At 30.3% G+C, this 14,257-nt stretch overlaps 1 protein-coding gene across 8 annotated transcripts in view; it reads right to left on the reverse strand.

Moving 5' to 3' along the window:
* Positions 1-12,543, reverse strand: part of LOC117781897 (plasma membrane calcium-transporting ATPase 1) — a 30,107-nt gene extending 17,564 nt beyond the window's left edge. For 3 of the 8 annotated variants that reach the window (XM_034619129.1, XM_034619213.1, XM_034619378.1), the window contains exons 1-14: positions 7,952-8,108; positions 7,191-7,385; positions 6,790-7,076; positions 6,510-6,720; positions 5,826-5,867; positions 4,659-5,068; positions 4,291-4,533; positions 3,943-4,184; positions 2,998-3,442; positions 2,836-2,923; positions 2,212-2,525; positions 1,518-1,716; positions 1,240-1,451; positions 992-1,143 (exon numbers count right to left, since the gene is read on the reverse strand). In XM_034619129.1, coding sequence (XP_034475020.1) covers positions 992-1,143; positions 1,240-1,451; positions 1,518-1,716; positions 2,212-2,525; positions 2,836-2,923; positions 2,998-3,442; positions 3,943-4,184; positions 4,291-4,533; positions 4,659-5,068; positions 5,826-5,867; positions 6,510-6,720; positions 6,790-7,076; positions 7,191-7,385; positions 7,952-8,108 — 3,197 coding nt within the window. Of the gene's footprint in view, positions 1-991; positions 1,144-1,239; positions 1,452-1,517; positions 1,717-2,211; positions 2,526-2,835; positions 2,924-2,997; positions 3,443-3,942; positions 4,185-4,290; positions 4,534-4,658; positions 5,069-5,825; positions 5,868-6,509; positions 6,721-6,789; positions 7,077-7,190; positions 7,386-7,951; positions 8,121-11,714; positions 11,850-11,891; positions 12,029-12,493 lie in introns of those variants that run through there. The other 5 variants (XM_034618890.1, XM_034618815.1, XM_034618968.1 and 2 more) reach the window with 5 other exon arrangements.
* Positions 12,544-14,257: the final 1,714 nt, after the last annotated feature.

The following is a 14,257-nucleotide window of genomic DNA, read 5'->3' on the forward strand; positions in this document are numbered from 1 at the left end:
AGACAATTCATTAATGTGTTATTATAAAAAAAAAAAAAACAAAATTTATAACCAAAAATTAAAAAAAAAAAAATAAAAAATAAACAATTTAAAAACTCATGAAAAAAAAACTTTTAGTATATTTGGTAAATTAATTAAAAGTAATTTACATAGTTATATTATTATATGAATATGTTATTTTAAAAATACAATTTACTTTATTATATTCTTCCTCCTCTTGGAGATTCACCCAATCGAAAGTTCCCGAAAAGAACAACTATGCTTAAAGTTATTGTGTAAGTATTAAACAAATAAATAAGTATCTAATGTATATATTTACAAACATTTTCATCATTTGCATTACTTACATGGCATAAAAATTAAATTCAAGCGCTCAAAATTTTGTTTTAATTTGTGGAAAGTAGTCTATAGACTTTAATATGCAACACAGTAAAATTCATTTATTGATTAAAATAATATATATAAATTTACAACTAGATAAACCTTATTAAATTAGATGTATAATGGCAATTTTTAGTCTAAAAAACTAGCCGTTTAGTCAATGTTAATTGTTCAAAAAGTTCGTTTCCTTTCAATTTGTGATCATGTTATTAAACAAATATTAATATAGTTTAACAAAAATACAATTAAATATAGAACAAAATGCATGCTTATACAATAATATAACATGCGTTAATATAGATAACTTTAATGCTTTAAATACACAAAAAGTACTGTGATAGACAAACCTACTTAATTAAAAATGCAAAAATATAAAGCATAAGAATAGGCCATTTTAATAATATCTTATTTGGTAATCTGTGTGTATGTTGTGTGTGTGTGTGTGTGTGTGTGTGTGTGTGTGTGTGTGTGAGGAATCAAGCGTTATTGAATACTTTTATAATTACATTTTAATGTGTAATTAGAATATATCATGCACCCTGTTCATTATTATGGCTGTCTTAACCGATTTCCGTTTAACGTTAAGCATTTTCATAACATATTTACTCACGATAAGATTTTAGGCAATTTTCTTGTAGGCACTGAAGTGATTAATTGTCCCCAGACTAGTGTACCGATTCCAAAGAATATGCACCATAGCCATTGATCAAGAGACAGAGCTTTTGTTGAGAAAGCCATTTTACCATATTGAATGATAACCACCTATAAAAATAATAATTATTATTACATAATTATTATACATAACACATGTAAGATTTTCAAAAATATATAATCAACTAATGTAAAATAAGAACTCACCTGTGAAATCATTGTAAATATCCAGATGGTGTAAAAGATGGGATTTGTGAAAAGACCTTCAACAACATTACGTTGTCCATGGATTTTTCTTGCATTTATCTCATTAAATAGTGTCATCATGACGAATGTGTTAAATATAATTGTAAAATGTTGGGTTGGTCCAGCGTTCAGCTCTTGTCCCCGTCCAGACTCGATATCGAGTATTAAGTCACCTATTTCATACACAAATAAATATATAAATATATATTTAAATAGTGTACAATTTTGTTTTTACTTACCGACAAAAAGTAATCCAAATATGATCACCAGCTGGTATAAGGCCTGACCCAATATATTTTTCATCATTGTGCGCGATATAAGTGGTTTTGTACGACCATATGGTTTCCGCAGCAACAGATCTGGTGTTGGTACTTCTGTGGCTAAAGCAAGTGATGCCAGTGTGTCCATAATGAGATTAACCCACAACATTTGCACTGCCTACAAATAGACAGAGTGTAAAAATGTTAAACTCTAAGTATCTTTAATTTAAAATGTTTTCATATCCAGGGATTGTAATTATTATCAGTTTATTATAATAAATTATTTAATATTTATTGATTTACTTACAATATAATGATTAATTTTGAGTTCTACTGATTTTTTTTCAAGACAAATAAAACTCATCAAATAATCATTATTCCTTGAGTCTTTTTTTTTTTCTTTTAAAGAAAAATGATTATTTTTGATTTATATAAATTTTACTAAACATTTCTTCTTCTTTTGTAAGTAAATTAATAAATTATGGTGAAAATATATGTATTTCACATTCTTTTAAAGTTACTACAAAAAAAAAGACTTTTCCTATTATAGAAAAACAAAATAATCATTATTAATTCATTCATTCATATTAATCTATGCATTCAAGTATGATTTTTTGAAAGTAAACCAAAGTGTATATCAAGGGAAAGTTTTATATATATATTTAAGACTTACTTTAAGGGGCGAATCCTGAACCGCACAAGCTCCAATAAATGCAACAATGACTGCAACCACATTCACTGTTAACTGAAATTGCAAGAATTTTGCTATCGAATCATAGACATTGCGACCCCACATAACAGCTTTGACAATGCTACTGAAATTATCATCGGTTAGAATGATATCGGACGCTTCCTTAGCAACATCAGTGCCCGCAATGCCCATAGCAAAGCCAACATCGGCCTTCTTTAATGCGGGGCCATCGTTGGTACCATCGCCAGTGACAGCAACCACTTCCCGATTATCAGTAACCGCACTGTCAATCATACCTACAAAAGCAAAGCAAAATTAAATTATATTAGTTATAAATTCGTCTTAGCTATGTTGTGTGAAAATTTGAGCCTCTTAGGTCTTATGGTTTAGGTTGTGCAATGATCAGTCAGGCAGTGAGTAAGTCAGGTCAAAGAGTTTTATATATATTAATTATGAATTGGTATAAGCTATGTTGTGTGAAAGTTTTAGCCACTTAAAGCTTACCACTTGGGCTTTACGAAGATCGGCCAGTCAGTCAGTCAGTCAGGACAAAGGGTTTTATATATGTATATAGATAAAATGTATATATATATTACTTAGGTATACCTTTGACCAGCGTATATTTATCTGTTGGAGATGAACGGGCAAGTACTCGCAATTTTGGCCAGACTTTATCAATAAGATGCTGTTGGATCTACAAAAAAAAAAATTTTTTAAAATCAATTTACATAAAAGCTTCAGTAATATGTTTTCTATCCATGTACTTACATCGCCATTTGTATCTCGAATGCGTCTATTAAACTCTTTACCCTCCAGTATGAGGAAGTCATCGTTGGGTTTCAAAATACCACATTTGCTGGCGATTGATCGGGCGGTATTTATGTTGTCGCCAGTCACCATGCGAACAGTGATACCGGCACGTTGGCACTTGCGTATAGCGTCTGGTACCTCGGGACGCACTGGATCCTCAATACCAACAACGCATAGACATGTCAAATTTGTCATAATATTCTCCTCGTCATCCCAATTTGGTTCACCATCGATATGCACCTCATTAAGGGCTGCCTTGCCGGGCACAAAATCACGATAAGCTACAGAAATTGTGCGCAATCCATCGCATGCCATTGGCTCAATAACTTCACGTATTAAACGTTCCTGCATATCACGTGTGAATTTCTCCAAAGTCCCTTCATGACCATAGATGAATGAACACCTAAGAAAACAAATTGTATATTGTTAATTTGATATTTAAAAAAACCTCTTTACAGGGTAAAAGTCTAGTGACGAAAGTCTTTCCATGCCCCAAAATTTATAATATCGCATTTTGTGACGAACTATATTAAATTAAGTCATTCGGACCTGCAAAAAAAAACTATTTTTGGGTATAAGGAGTCGGGACAATATTACAACATATTGAAAATTATAAAAAGTCATTAGAGCCATTTTCTATAGAAAAGCCAAAATGTTACCTAAAAAAACCAATTTCAACTGTAAAATTTTGACAGAGTACTTTATACATTTCCAACAATATATAGGACATATCTGTAACTTCTTTGGTTTGGAAACTGTGTCAATTTTGCCTGGATTTGGCGTTCTCCCGTTAAGCTAGCGCTTTTTTTTAAAAATCGCTCAACAAATATTTCTAGATTTCCAATAAGGAATAATTCTTGATCATCAAATTATTGATTTATGTTAAGCAAATGGTTTACTTACTTTTTCATTATGATCTCCGAGGCTCCCTTCGTGTACAGTCGATAGCCGCCGTTGGGTCTTGGAATAACCGTTCCCATGCTCTTTCGTACAGAGTTGAATGTGTAAACTCGAGTAAATCTATCCTCTGGAATTTCGTCCCGTATTGATTGATATTTAACGCCCAAGCCCTTTACAAAACCGAGTAGAGCACATTCCGTCTTGTTACCAACTTGAACAGGTAGATCGCCAGGATTTGGACCCGGCTGAAAATGAAAAAATAAATTAATTTTTAAGGGAATGTACTTTAGGATCGATTGGATATACAAAAACTTTTTTCTAATATTCTGTAGATGAAAAACAAAAAATTACCATTATGTTTGAAGTATATGCCGAGTTCACAGATATGCCCATCGTTATTAAATTGCCGACCTGCTGCGGTATATCGTTGAGGGTGGGCAGAACCTTGCACAATTTCTCACATATATAAGATTGTACAACTGTCATTCGATTGGTAGTAAGTGTACCAGTCTTGTCGGAACAAATTGCCGTCGCATTACCCATTGTTTCGCAGGCATCTAAATGACGCACCAAGTTATTATCTTTCATCATTTTCTGTTAAAGAGAAATATTTAAAAATGTATTTATTAGTAGAAATCTGTATCCCATTGTATCCCAGACAGATCTTACAAATGATATGTTATACATATATGTTTATGTCATATAAAACATATACAAACCTTAACTGAATAAGCCAGTGATAATGTAACGGCCAGTGGCAGACCCTCAGGTACAGCCACAACTAATACTGTAACACCAATAATCAAATGTTTAACCAAATTATTGGCATAGGTATTCTTCCAGGGCTTCTCATCGATAACGAATGTTTTAATACAGAACTGTATTATCAGTATGATAACAGTGAGCACAGCTATGGTGGATCCAGCGTAGCCAATTTGTATGGCCAACTTTGTTAGCTTGGCCTGAAGTACAGACTTTTCCTTCTTGTGTCCCGTCTCAGCGGTTGATGTCGACGGTTGCTGGACGTGATTACCATCCGATTCAGATTTAATCGCCTCACTGGTACTCAGAGATGGCGGTGCCGCATGTTGTGATTTACCACCCGGGGGAGCTCGACCATCGTTTTCACCTGCATTTATGGTCCGCAAATCAGTATTATAGTACATTATATTTTATATTTTTATATATCAAAAAATATATAAAATATCTTATTTTGTTATACTCTTGCAGAACTTATTTAATTGAATTTACAAATCAAATGTCTATATTCATTAAAAACAAATATATTTAGTAACTGTCCTCCCCTGTCCATCTAAATTCTAAATTAATGAAGCTACGTCTCTGCTGGTCTCTATGAAATACAATGCTTAAACTCAATAGTAACTAATAAATGTGAAGTAACACTACAATATAATGAATGTAAATATAATATAAATTATATCAATTGATTTTTGGCATACCAAACATTGCTCAAATTACATAATCTAAATACATTTGATTAAAATCAACAAACTCCTGCCTCTTATATACACAAAAATATGTGTATATTAATAATTGAAGTGAATTTAAATTAGTCAGTTTCTATAAACCACATTGCAGCCTGTTTACCAAATATCAGACTTAAAAAAACATTACAAAATATAATTATAAAGATACAAATTTTCAAATTTATTACAACAACCATTTACATATAGATAACCTGTTGACAGTACTAATTGAACTAACGGACAGAATTGTAGTTGTGTAAATTTATTAACAAAGTTAACCATTAACTATATAAACCTTCTTTAGCAATTCTTGAATTAATATTACATTTAAAAAGTGTTAATTGAACCCAACTAAATGCGTAAAAAGTGTATATATTTTAAACAGATTGATTAATTCACCTGTCTGGCTCTTGGTCTTTTGTTTGTTCGCCTTTTTAATTTCTGAATTATTCAAATTGGAATATTTAATTCGTTGTTTCAATCAAAGTTCGTATCATATATAATTATATATACATAATATATGAAAATATACGATACAAATTACATTAATTTATATTATACCATTTAATTTGTTCAGTTCGATTTAATAATTTTTAATTTTCATTGTTTTTTTTTTTTGTGGTGTTTGGTGGTGGTTTGGTTTGGTTGATTGGTTGGTTTGGTTGATTGATTGGTCGGTAGATTGATTTGGTTTTTTTTTTGTAGGTAGATGAAGGAGTTTAAAGGTGGGTCAATCAATTCACGTCATGCAATTCACGTATGACAATTGGAATATGGAAAAATAAAAAATAAAACATAAACGATATAATTAAAGATTTTCGGAAGTAAGTACAGCACTTATCAATAATATATATGTATGTATGTATGTATGTATGCAAATAGTTATTTGATTCGTAAGATTGATATTTACTCCAAATGCAAGTCTTTAAATTTAAAATAAATTAATTTGGAAATCGCATTTGGAAACTAGTTAAATAAAAAGAGAATACGAATTTCCATATGCTTTTTGCAATTAAAATTGTTGCAAACTGGTTTTGGTTTTTGTCATTTGTATTTGAATAATGTAATTTAATGAATACATACCCTTCTTCATTTTCTTAATTTCAGCTTCCTGCTCATCGACAGCGGCTCCAAGTAAAGTGAATATAATACCGGCCTGAGAATTAACGCCAACGGCGGTAACAACCATTTTTCCACTGCCCTCCATAACGTGCGTACCAGATAGTACCATCGGATCGCTATCTGGACCCTTTTTAACCTGATCCGATTCACCCGTGAGCGAAGATTCATCCACCTACCGAAGCAGAGGCAGTATTCCAATTTAGAAATAAATAAATGAAGATATTTAAAAGTATTTTAATACCTTAAGATCGTTGCTTTGTATAAGGCAGCCATCGGCGGGTAAAAGGTCACCGTACTTAATCTGGGCAATATCACCAACAAGAATGTCACCAACCGATATTTGGCATACTTCACCGCCACGTATAACCGAAAATTTGTGCTCGCCTTCAATACGATTCTGTAATCCGCGAAACTGTCGCTCCTTTGAGTAATCATTAAAGGCAGTAACTATTACGACAACTATGACCGATATAAGAATAGCCAAACCCTCAATCCAACCATGGTGTTCTTCCTCCTCTTGTAGAAGAGCTATAAAATATAAATGAATGTCATTTTGCAATTAAAATTTATAACTTAATGACGAATCTAATAGCTCCTGTAACCAGTTTTGGGTACCGAGCTAAAACTTCAATGGACACTTACGCGCATCCTCATCGGCAGGCTTATAAAATGATAGACCAAGAGATACTAACGCAGCTACCTCTAAAATAATAAGTGTAACATCTTGAAGCGCCTCCCAGACTAGTGTTAAAAAGGTTTTTGGAGGCTTCGGTGGTATTACATTCGAGCCAAACGTTTCACGTCGGTGATCTTCATCAACTTTTGATCCGCTGAGGCCTAAAATAATATTTTTAATTATTATTCAATTCAATTACAAAATCAATTGCAAAACTCGCAGATTTTATTTTGCGCTAAAGAGCTGTGTTCTTAGATTTTTACAATGTGAAAATTCTATTCAAAATATTTTTAAATAAAATAAAAAATGTCAAAGTCAGGGATAGCACAATAACAGTTATTACTTTAGGAAAATTAAATGGATAAATGTAAAAATATACAATCCTGAAAACAGTATAATCTTTTATAATTTTCAATTTTGAATAAAAAACTTATTTTTCTGTTATATTTGATCTAAATAACTAACAAAGTAATAATTAAATTTCAATTTTAATTTAAGAATTATCGAATTACTCTTATTTTTATAATTTTTAGATTAAAATTAAAAACTAATAACAATGTCATAGCATTTCACATTAACAAATAAATAGAAGTTAGTTTTTAATAAAAATCATCAAATATTATTTATTTTATTTGATAGTTTATAATATTAAAATTATAATCCCTGGTCGAAGAAATGACTTGCATATAGAATTTAATAGTTATAAAAGATAATCTATGATTTTTACCTTCATTTGGTGATGTGTACAGCTTTTTGCATATCTCATGAATGCCCCCGAATTCACTTATTTTCGCAACACCTTCTCTACCGCGAACTTCCATAAGTTCGCGTAATTGTTTAAGTGATATCCCATATTGCGCCGGTCTTCCATCTATTGTGGCCATTGGTTATAATATCTAAAAGATCAACCGTTAATTTTTGTTAGTCATAATTGCAAGAACAAAACAAAAACGTATTATGCAACATTTTTAATTAAGATTTAAATATTTAATTAACTGTCGCAATGCAACATTGTTTAAACCTTAAACTAAAACGATTTAACATAAACATTTGAAATAGATTAGATATTTCATTTTTTTTTAATAAAACAGTCCAGTAATATGTCGACTGAATTAAGTTTCAAATTAAAAAACAGTTTGTATTCTTAATATTATAAATTGCTTATTAAACACTAATGTATTGTGAATCATTATTATTTAATTTTAAATGTTTAATTAACTGTGGCATTGCAACATTGTTTAAGTTAAAACGATTCAACATAAACATTTCGAATAGATTTGATATTTCACTTATTCAATTATGTTTCAACTTAGAGGACAGTTTATATTATTGCTATCAATTATTCAATAATATTCTTCGTTAACTATTAAACTCTTATTTTCCTTACGGCGTCTCGTCTACAAATAAAATTAAAAAATTTGCAAATCGCAATGTATGTATGTATACGGTATGTTTGTAATACATATATATGTGTGTATTTGTGTATAAACATGTGTGTCTGCATGTATATAATTAGAATCTCTTTTTCGTCTAAGACCACTTCTCGTTGTCTCTGTTGTCTGAAGCCGTGCACGAGACTATTGAACGATCCTATATATATATGTAAATCCATACACACATATATATAAATATATAGACGAACACTAACGTAGACATAAACAGAAATACAAATATATACAGATATTTCAAAAATAAATCAGCATTGCGCCTGGGAAGAATTTTGAGCGCTAACAATGAAAATTCTGATCAAAGAGACTTTTCTTCTTAGGAATTAAAAAAACATGAGGTACGAAAATTAGGAAAAACAGACAAACAATAAACATACTTATAGTCAGGGAATAATGCCGGAACTGTTAACCGAAAATAACCGTTTCGTATGTGTTACAGAAAAAATTACATAGTTTATAAAGAACCAAAAACATTTGGATAAAATGACGACAGCAATTAAATATGATTACATATTGGTATACATAATATACTATTATACATAATATAATATTACAGATATTACTTAAATACATACAGGTTTATGAGGTGTAATTATTATAATTATTGAATCCAAAATAAATATAAATATAAACTTATGAGATATATTTTATTCTGTAAATGCTATGCCTTTAATCCAGAAAAGGGATATTGCATTAATGCATTATTATGAATCAAGAAAAGGATAAACAGTCGACAACTGCATTTGAATGTTATTGTAGGTTCATACAATGTAATTACAAATTATAACATTATAAATAATATGCCCATATGTCCAATGCGGTTTGCCGCCCATCAAGATAAGTATATATATATATATATATTAATCATGTCGCCAGACGAGGCAAGCAATGACGTCTTTCGATAAGTTAATGACGCAACCACAACCCCGCCCAAAAGCAGATTAGACCGGTTCTAGATCCCACTTAAGTTCGAGGTTGATATTTTTAGGAATATCGCAATCGTCACTGATAATGATAACAACAAAGAACAACGTTAACTAGTAACAAAAAAAAAATAAGAAACAAAATGTAATTTTAAATCAATGCCTTAATTATTTTTATAATATCTCTCTATACATATACATATGTATATCGGTAGGAATGGACAATTTTTAGTTGACGTTGAATAAATAAATAAAAATTTTTGGGTTCGACTTTCACAGACATGATATTTGCCACCTTTATATATATAAATATTCATTTGTTTATGTATCTATATCTAGTTATATGTTTATGAGCAATACACATGATAAGGTAATGTCAATGAAAAACAAGATTGCCAAAACATAAATAAATAAAAATTATAATAATATAGTTTTGCAGATTGATCTCAGAGCAGTATCGAGTTTTGCATCGGGATCAAAAGATCTTTATTACGATTAAGAATACACAATTTTTCATTGAATTATATTGATAAAAATTTAAATATACTGTTTGAATTTTAAATAATTGATAAAAGTATGCATCAAAAATAAGAAATAAAAAGAAAGCCATGAACTTAGACAAAGTAACGCATATGTACAGTGGCTCTCAGCTTATTTTGACCCACAACTTTTTTATATATTACAAATTTTAAATAAATTCATCGTCTAATGGGAAGTTGATTTAAAAAAAATTTAAACGAATTGTTGTAATTAATATTTAAATTTATAAAAAAAATTTTATTTTATTGTTTTTAAACATACAATTATCTGAAATAAACATAGTTAAAAATGTAGTGGGTCAAAGAAGCTGTGAGCCACTGTGATGTCACATCTGCAATAAAGTTGAGAGCGCCAGAAGTGAGAGCGAGAACAAGAGAAGAAACACAAACATGGAGAGAGCTAATTTTTGTTAACATATGTACACATATATATATATTTATATATATATATATAAATATACTGAGGCACAGACATGCGCTGTATGTATGTATATGCGCTTGGCATTACAAATTCAATATTTGCTGAGTTTATGTCTGCATTAACATTAACATGCCGATCAAGTTTATTTCAATTGTTTAATGCACACACACACACACAGCTCAGCCTCACCTAAACCTGCTACTTTCTTAACGCATTCCAGTGTTGCCAGTATTTGACAAGCAAATAAAAGCTGTTTTTAAATCACTAATAACACAAATACAATTGTCATTAATTGCTTCAAAATATAAATGAATTATTTATTCCAAATTAACTTGATTTCTCTTTTTTTTTTTAAATATCAATTCACCGTTGCTTATTAACATATTTATATTTTTGTTTGGTTACAAAAATTTGGGTAATTTTTTTTTGCTCCTCAACTGAAAATCCAGATTTGTCGGGAAAAAAGCGGTTTTGGCAACACTAATTCACAGAGACCAAAAATTACGTCATACATAGAACACAGATATACATACAGATATACATACAACACTATTTTATCTGGCCGCATAATATTACTTTAGGTGTAATATGTTACACACTTGTACTGTATATATAAGTAACACATATATAATGAATTAAAAGCCTTCATTTCTCATTTACAAGAACTGTGCCAATTTTCGATACACACTTTTAAAATGGCAAATGCGTTAGATGATGATGTATTTGACATATGCACATGCATACAAACAGTCAGCCAAGTAATTTATATACATGTATTTGTTTATCATTTTTAAATGCAGTCATGTCTATTGGCATTTTATAAACGTGTTTTAAATGCAAAATAAATGTGAATTTATAATTTATTCCAAACAATTACTTGACTAACTGTATGTAGGTCCTAGTCCGCCGGATGATATCACTTTTGTACATGTGTGTGTGCATGCGTAGGTATGTTTGTACATAAGCAACAACTTCTATGTACATGTGTTTGTGTCTCTACATTCACTTATATGTATGCATGTATATATATTAAAATGCATATGTTCTGTATGTATTCATCATTAGTAAACTTGATATATATTTTATACACCACTGGAACTTTACTTTTTATTTCAATTTAATTAATATTGTTTACAATCTACAAATTGGTTTTTTGTATCCGATATATCAAAAATGTTGATTGGGTGTTGCCTCCCGATTTAAATACAGTGACTACAAAAAATAAAGCGGCAACGAAAACGAAACGACGCGATGCAACAACTCAAAATAATTAACACTAAAAAGTAATATGTTTTATATACTTTTGCAACAACTTTATAAGAACACTTTTTTTTACCAGAAATGCTTCGTTTCTTGTTTTTGCCAGCACAACGGATAAACTGGTTGGGTATACACACACTGTTGTGGCCCAATAGGTTGCCACCCGGTTAAAAGGCTGCAGCCCTGCAAAATTTTTCTGATCTGGCAACATGTACAATTTTGGGTACAATGCCAAAAAAATTTTACTTGAAAAATAAATAGCCTTCATTTTTAAACATTTCTTAATTTTAAGATTAACATTTTTAAATTCTAAATCTGATTACTGATTTAGTATTTATTAATTACCAGATGTTCTGGTATATTTTAGGTATACAATTTAAGAACCACGTTACTCCTTATTAGCATATTGCTTCGCACATCTGTACCACGTTACTCCTTATTAGCATATTGCTTCGCACATCCGTACGCGCGCGCAGTTCAAATTTGTTTAGTTTTTTTTTTTTAGCAAGAGTTTGCCAAGTTGACTAGTATTTCAGCTATTTTTCATCGCAGTTTCATCTAATTTTCGGATGCTTGCAGACAGAAATAGCTATTTTCTTTTTTAACACTTACACTTTAAAAATTATTAAAAATAATCAACCACTTGCACCTTAATATTTCACAAATAGCTTTATTCACCTCAGGTCTTTACGACGGACGACAGCCACAAAGAACTAAGCAATACTGTGGCTTGACTTCCAAGTTAACATCAAATTTATAGCCTTTTTGAGATACTTTTTGAGATATCTGGAAGAACAGATAGTCGAGCTACATATTTGCCCTACTTATCGCAGTGCTGAAAGTTATCAGTATATTGTTTGATTTGGTTACGTTAGCACTGCGGCGTTGCTTCTACCTGAGTGATAAGCTCATAGGGGACAAACAACAACAACAAAACCACAATGCGTATAATCTGCTGAGATTTGCTTATGCACCCATTGATGAATTTTAACTGGTTTTCCGTATTTTTTCTTTGTATTTCAGTTTCACTGAATTTTGATTTTTATTTTAAGCCAGATAATTTAACCCTTCATTTATAATTATATAAATATTTTATCTATGATAAGCAACCGTTAAGACTGCTGCAAGGATTCGTACGGCATGCACGGTATGTCATCTTATTGTTTTGACAAAGAAAATATGTCACATATTTACACTTTACACAATATTTGTGAACAAAATAGTAATTATTATTTTTTACTGTTCTAGGAACATAAGAATTCCATAATAAATTAAGAGAATATAAAAATAAGCAACCATAAAACTTAATTTTTTTTTGCCTAACATTTTTTACGCGAATTTTCATTGTCAAAACAATTACTTGACATACTGTATATTACGTAACATTTAATTCATACATACATCCAAAATGTTATTTTTCGGTACACTATTTAAATGGAGCTACCTTCTTTTTCAATTCGAATATTTATAAAATATTTCATTTTATAATAAATTTTTTTATATATGTTGCTTTAATTTGCTCACCTAACAAAAACTTTTAAGCTATTACTTATTTAAACGGCACAAATCGTTTATATGTTTTAATTTAAACCAAATTATTTTTTGTTTATTTTCTTTCTCTCACGCTAAGAATTTTGTATGCACCATTACTTAATTTTTTTGGGTATTTAATTTTTTTTTTTTCAATTTATTTAAACTGTATAAATCCGAACGCACGTTCACCTGTATAGCATACTTTGAGGCATAAGAAAAATCGATAGCGATTACTCATTTAACGAAAGTGCTCACTTAACATAGGTTCAATGCTGCCACACGATTAAAAAAAAAAATAAAAATCTGTAAACGGCGCGCATTTAAAAAAATAAAATTAGATAAAGTGATGGTACTTTTTTTTTTAAGAATACTGGGAGTTTGTTGTGAATTAGGGGGAGAAGTTGTTTAACTAAGTTTAATTTAATGAAATCCCAAATTTAGACAAAACTCTAACAAAAATTGAGCAAAATGTTTGAAGTTGCAGAACTTGATACATTTTGGAAATTGATCACAATCTAGCCGCGAACCAAGCCTGCCAGCCCGTTTTTTTGTTACGTCATGACCATTAAAACAGGTTGGCAGCACTGCTGTCGTATGCTCCGAGCTCCGATAGTTTGACTTTTTGATGAACGCACTCAGCGTTGCTTGTATTACTGCGAAATAGAGAAATATATATTTTATGTTAATGACTCCAAGCAACAGGAGAACGATCCCTTAAAAGAGACATTTTTTTTATTACTTATCGATAATTATAAAGCAGCCCTAGGATCCAAATTGGTTTCGTTCTCGCTTCCAGTTTCGGTTATAAAATAGCAATAAATGAATATATAAATTATTGATAATTAAATTCAATTCAATTAAAAAAGACGCAACATTTGTCTATCGCACTTTTTTTGGAATTGAAATAAT

This window comes from Drosophila innubila, chromosome 4, assembly GCF_004354385.1.
Source record: "Drosophila innubila isolate TH190305 chromosome 4, UK_Dinn_1.0, whole genome shotgun sequence".
Taxonomy (NCBI): Eukaryota; Metazoa; Arthropoda; class Insecta; order Diptera; family Drosophilidae; genus Drosophila; species Drosophila innubila.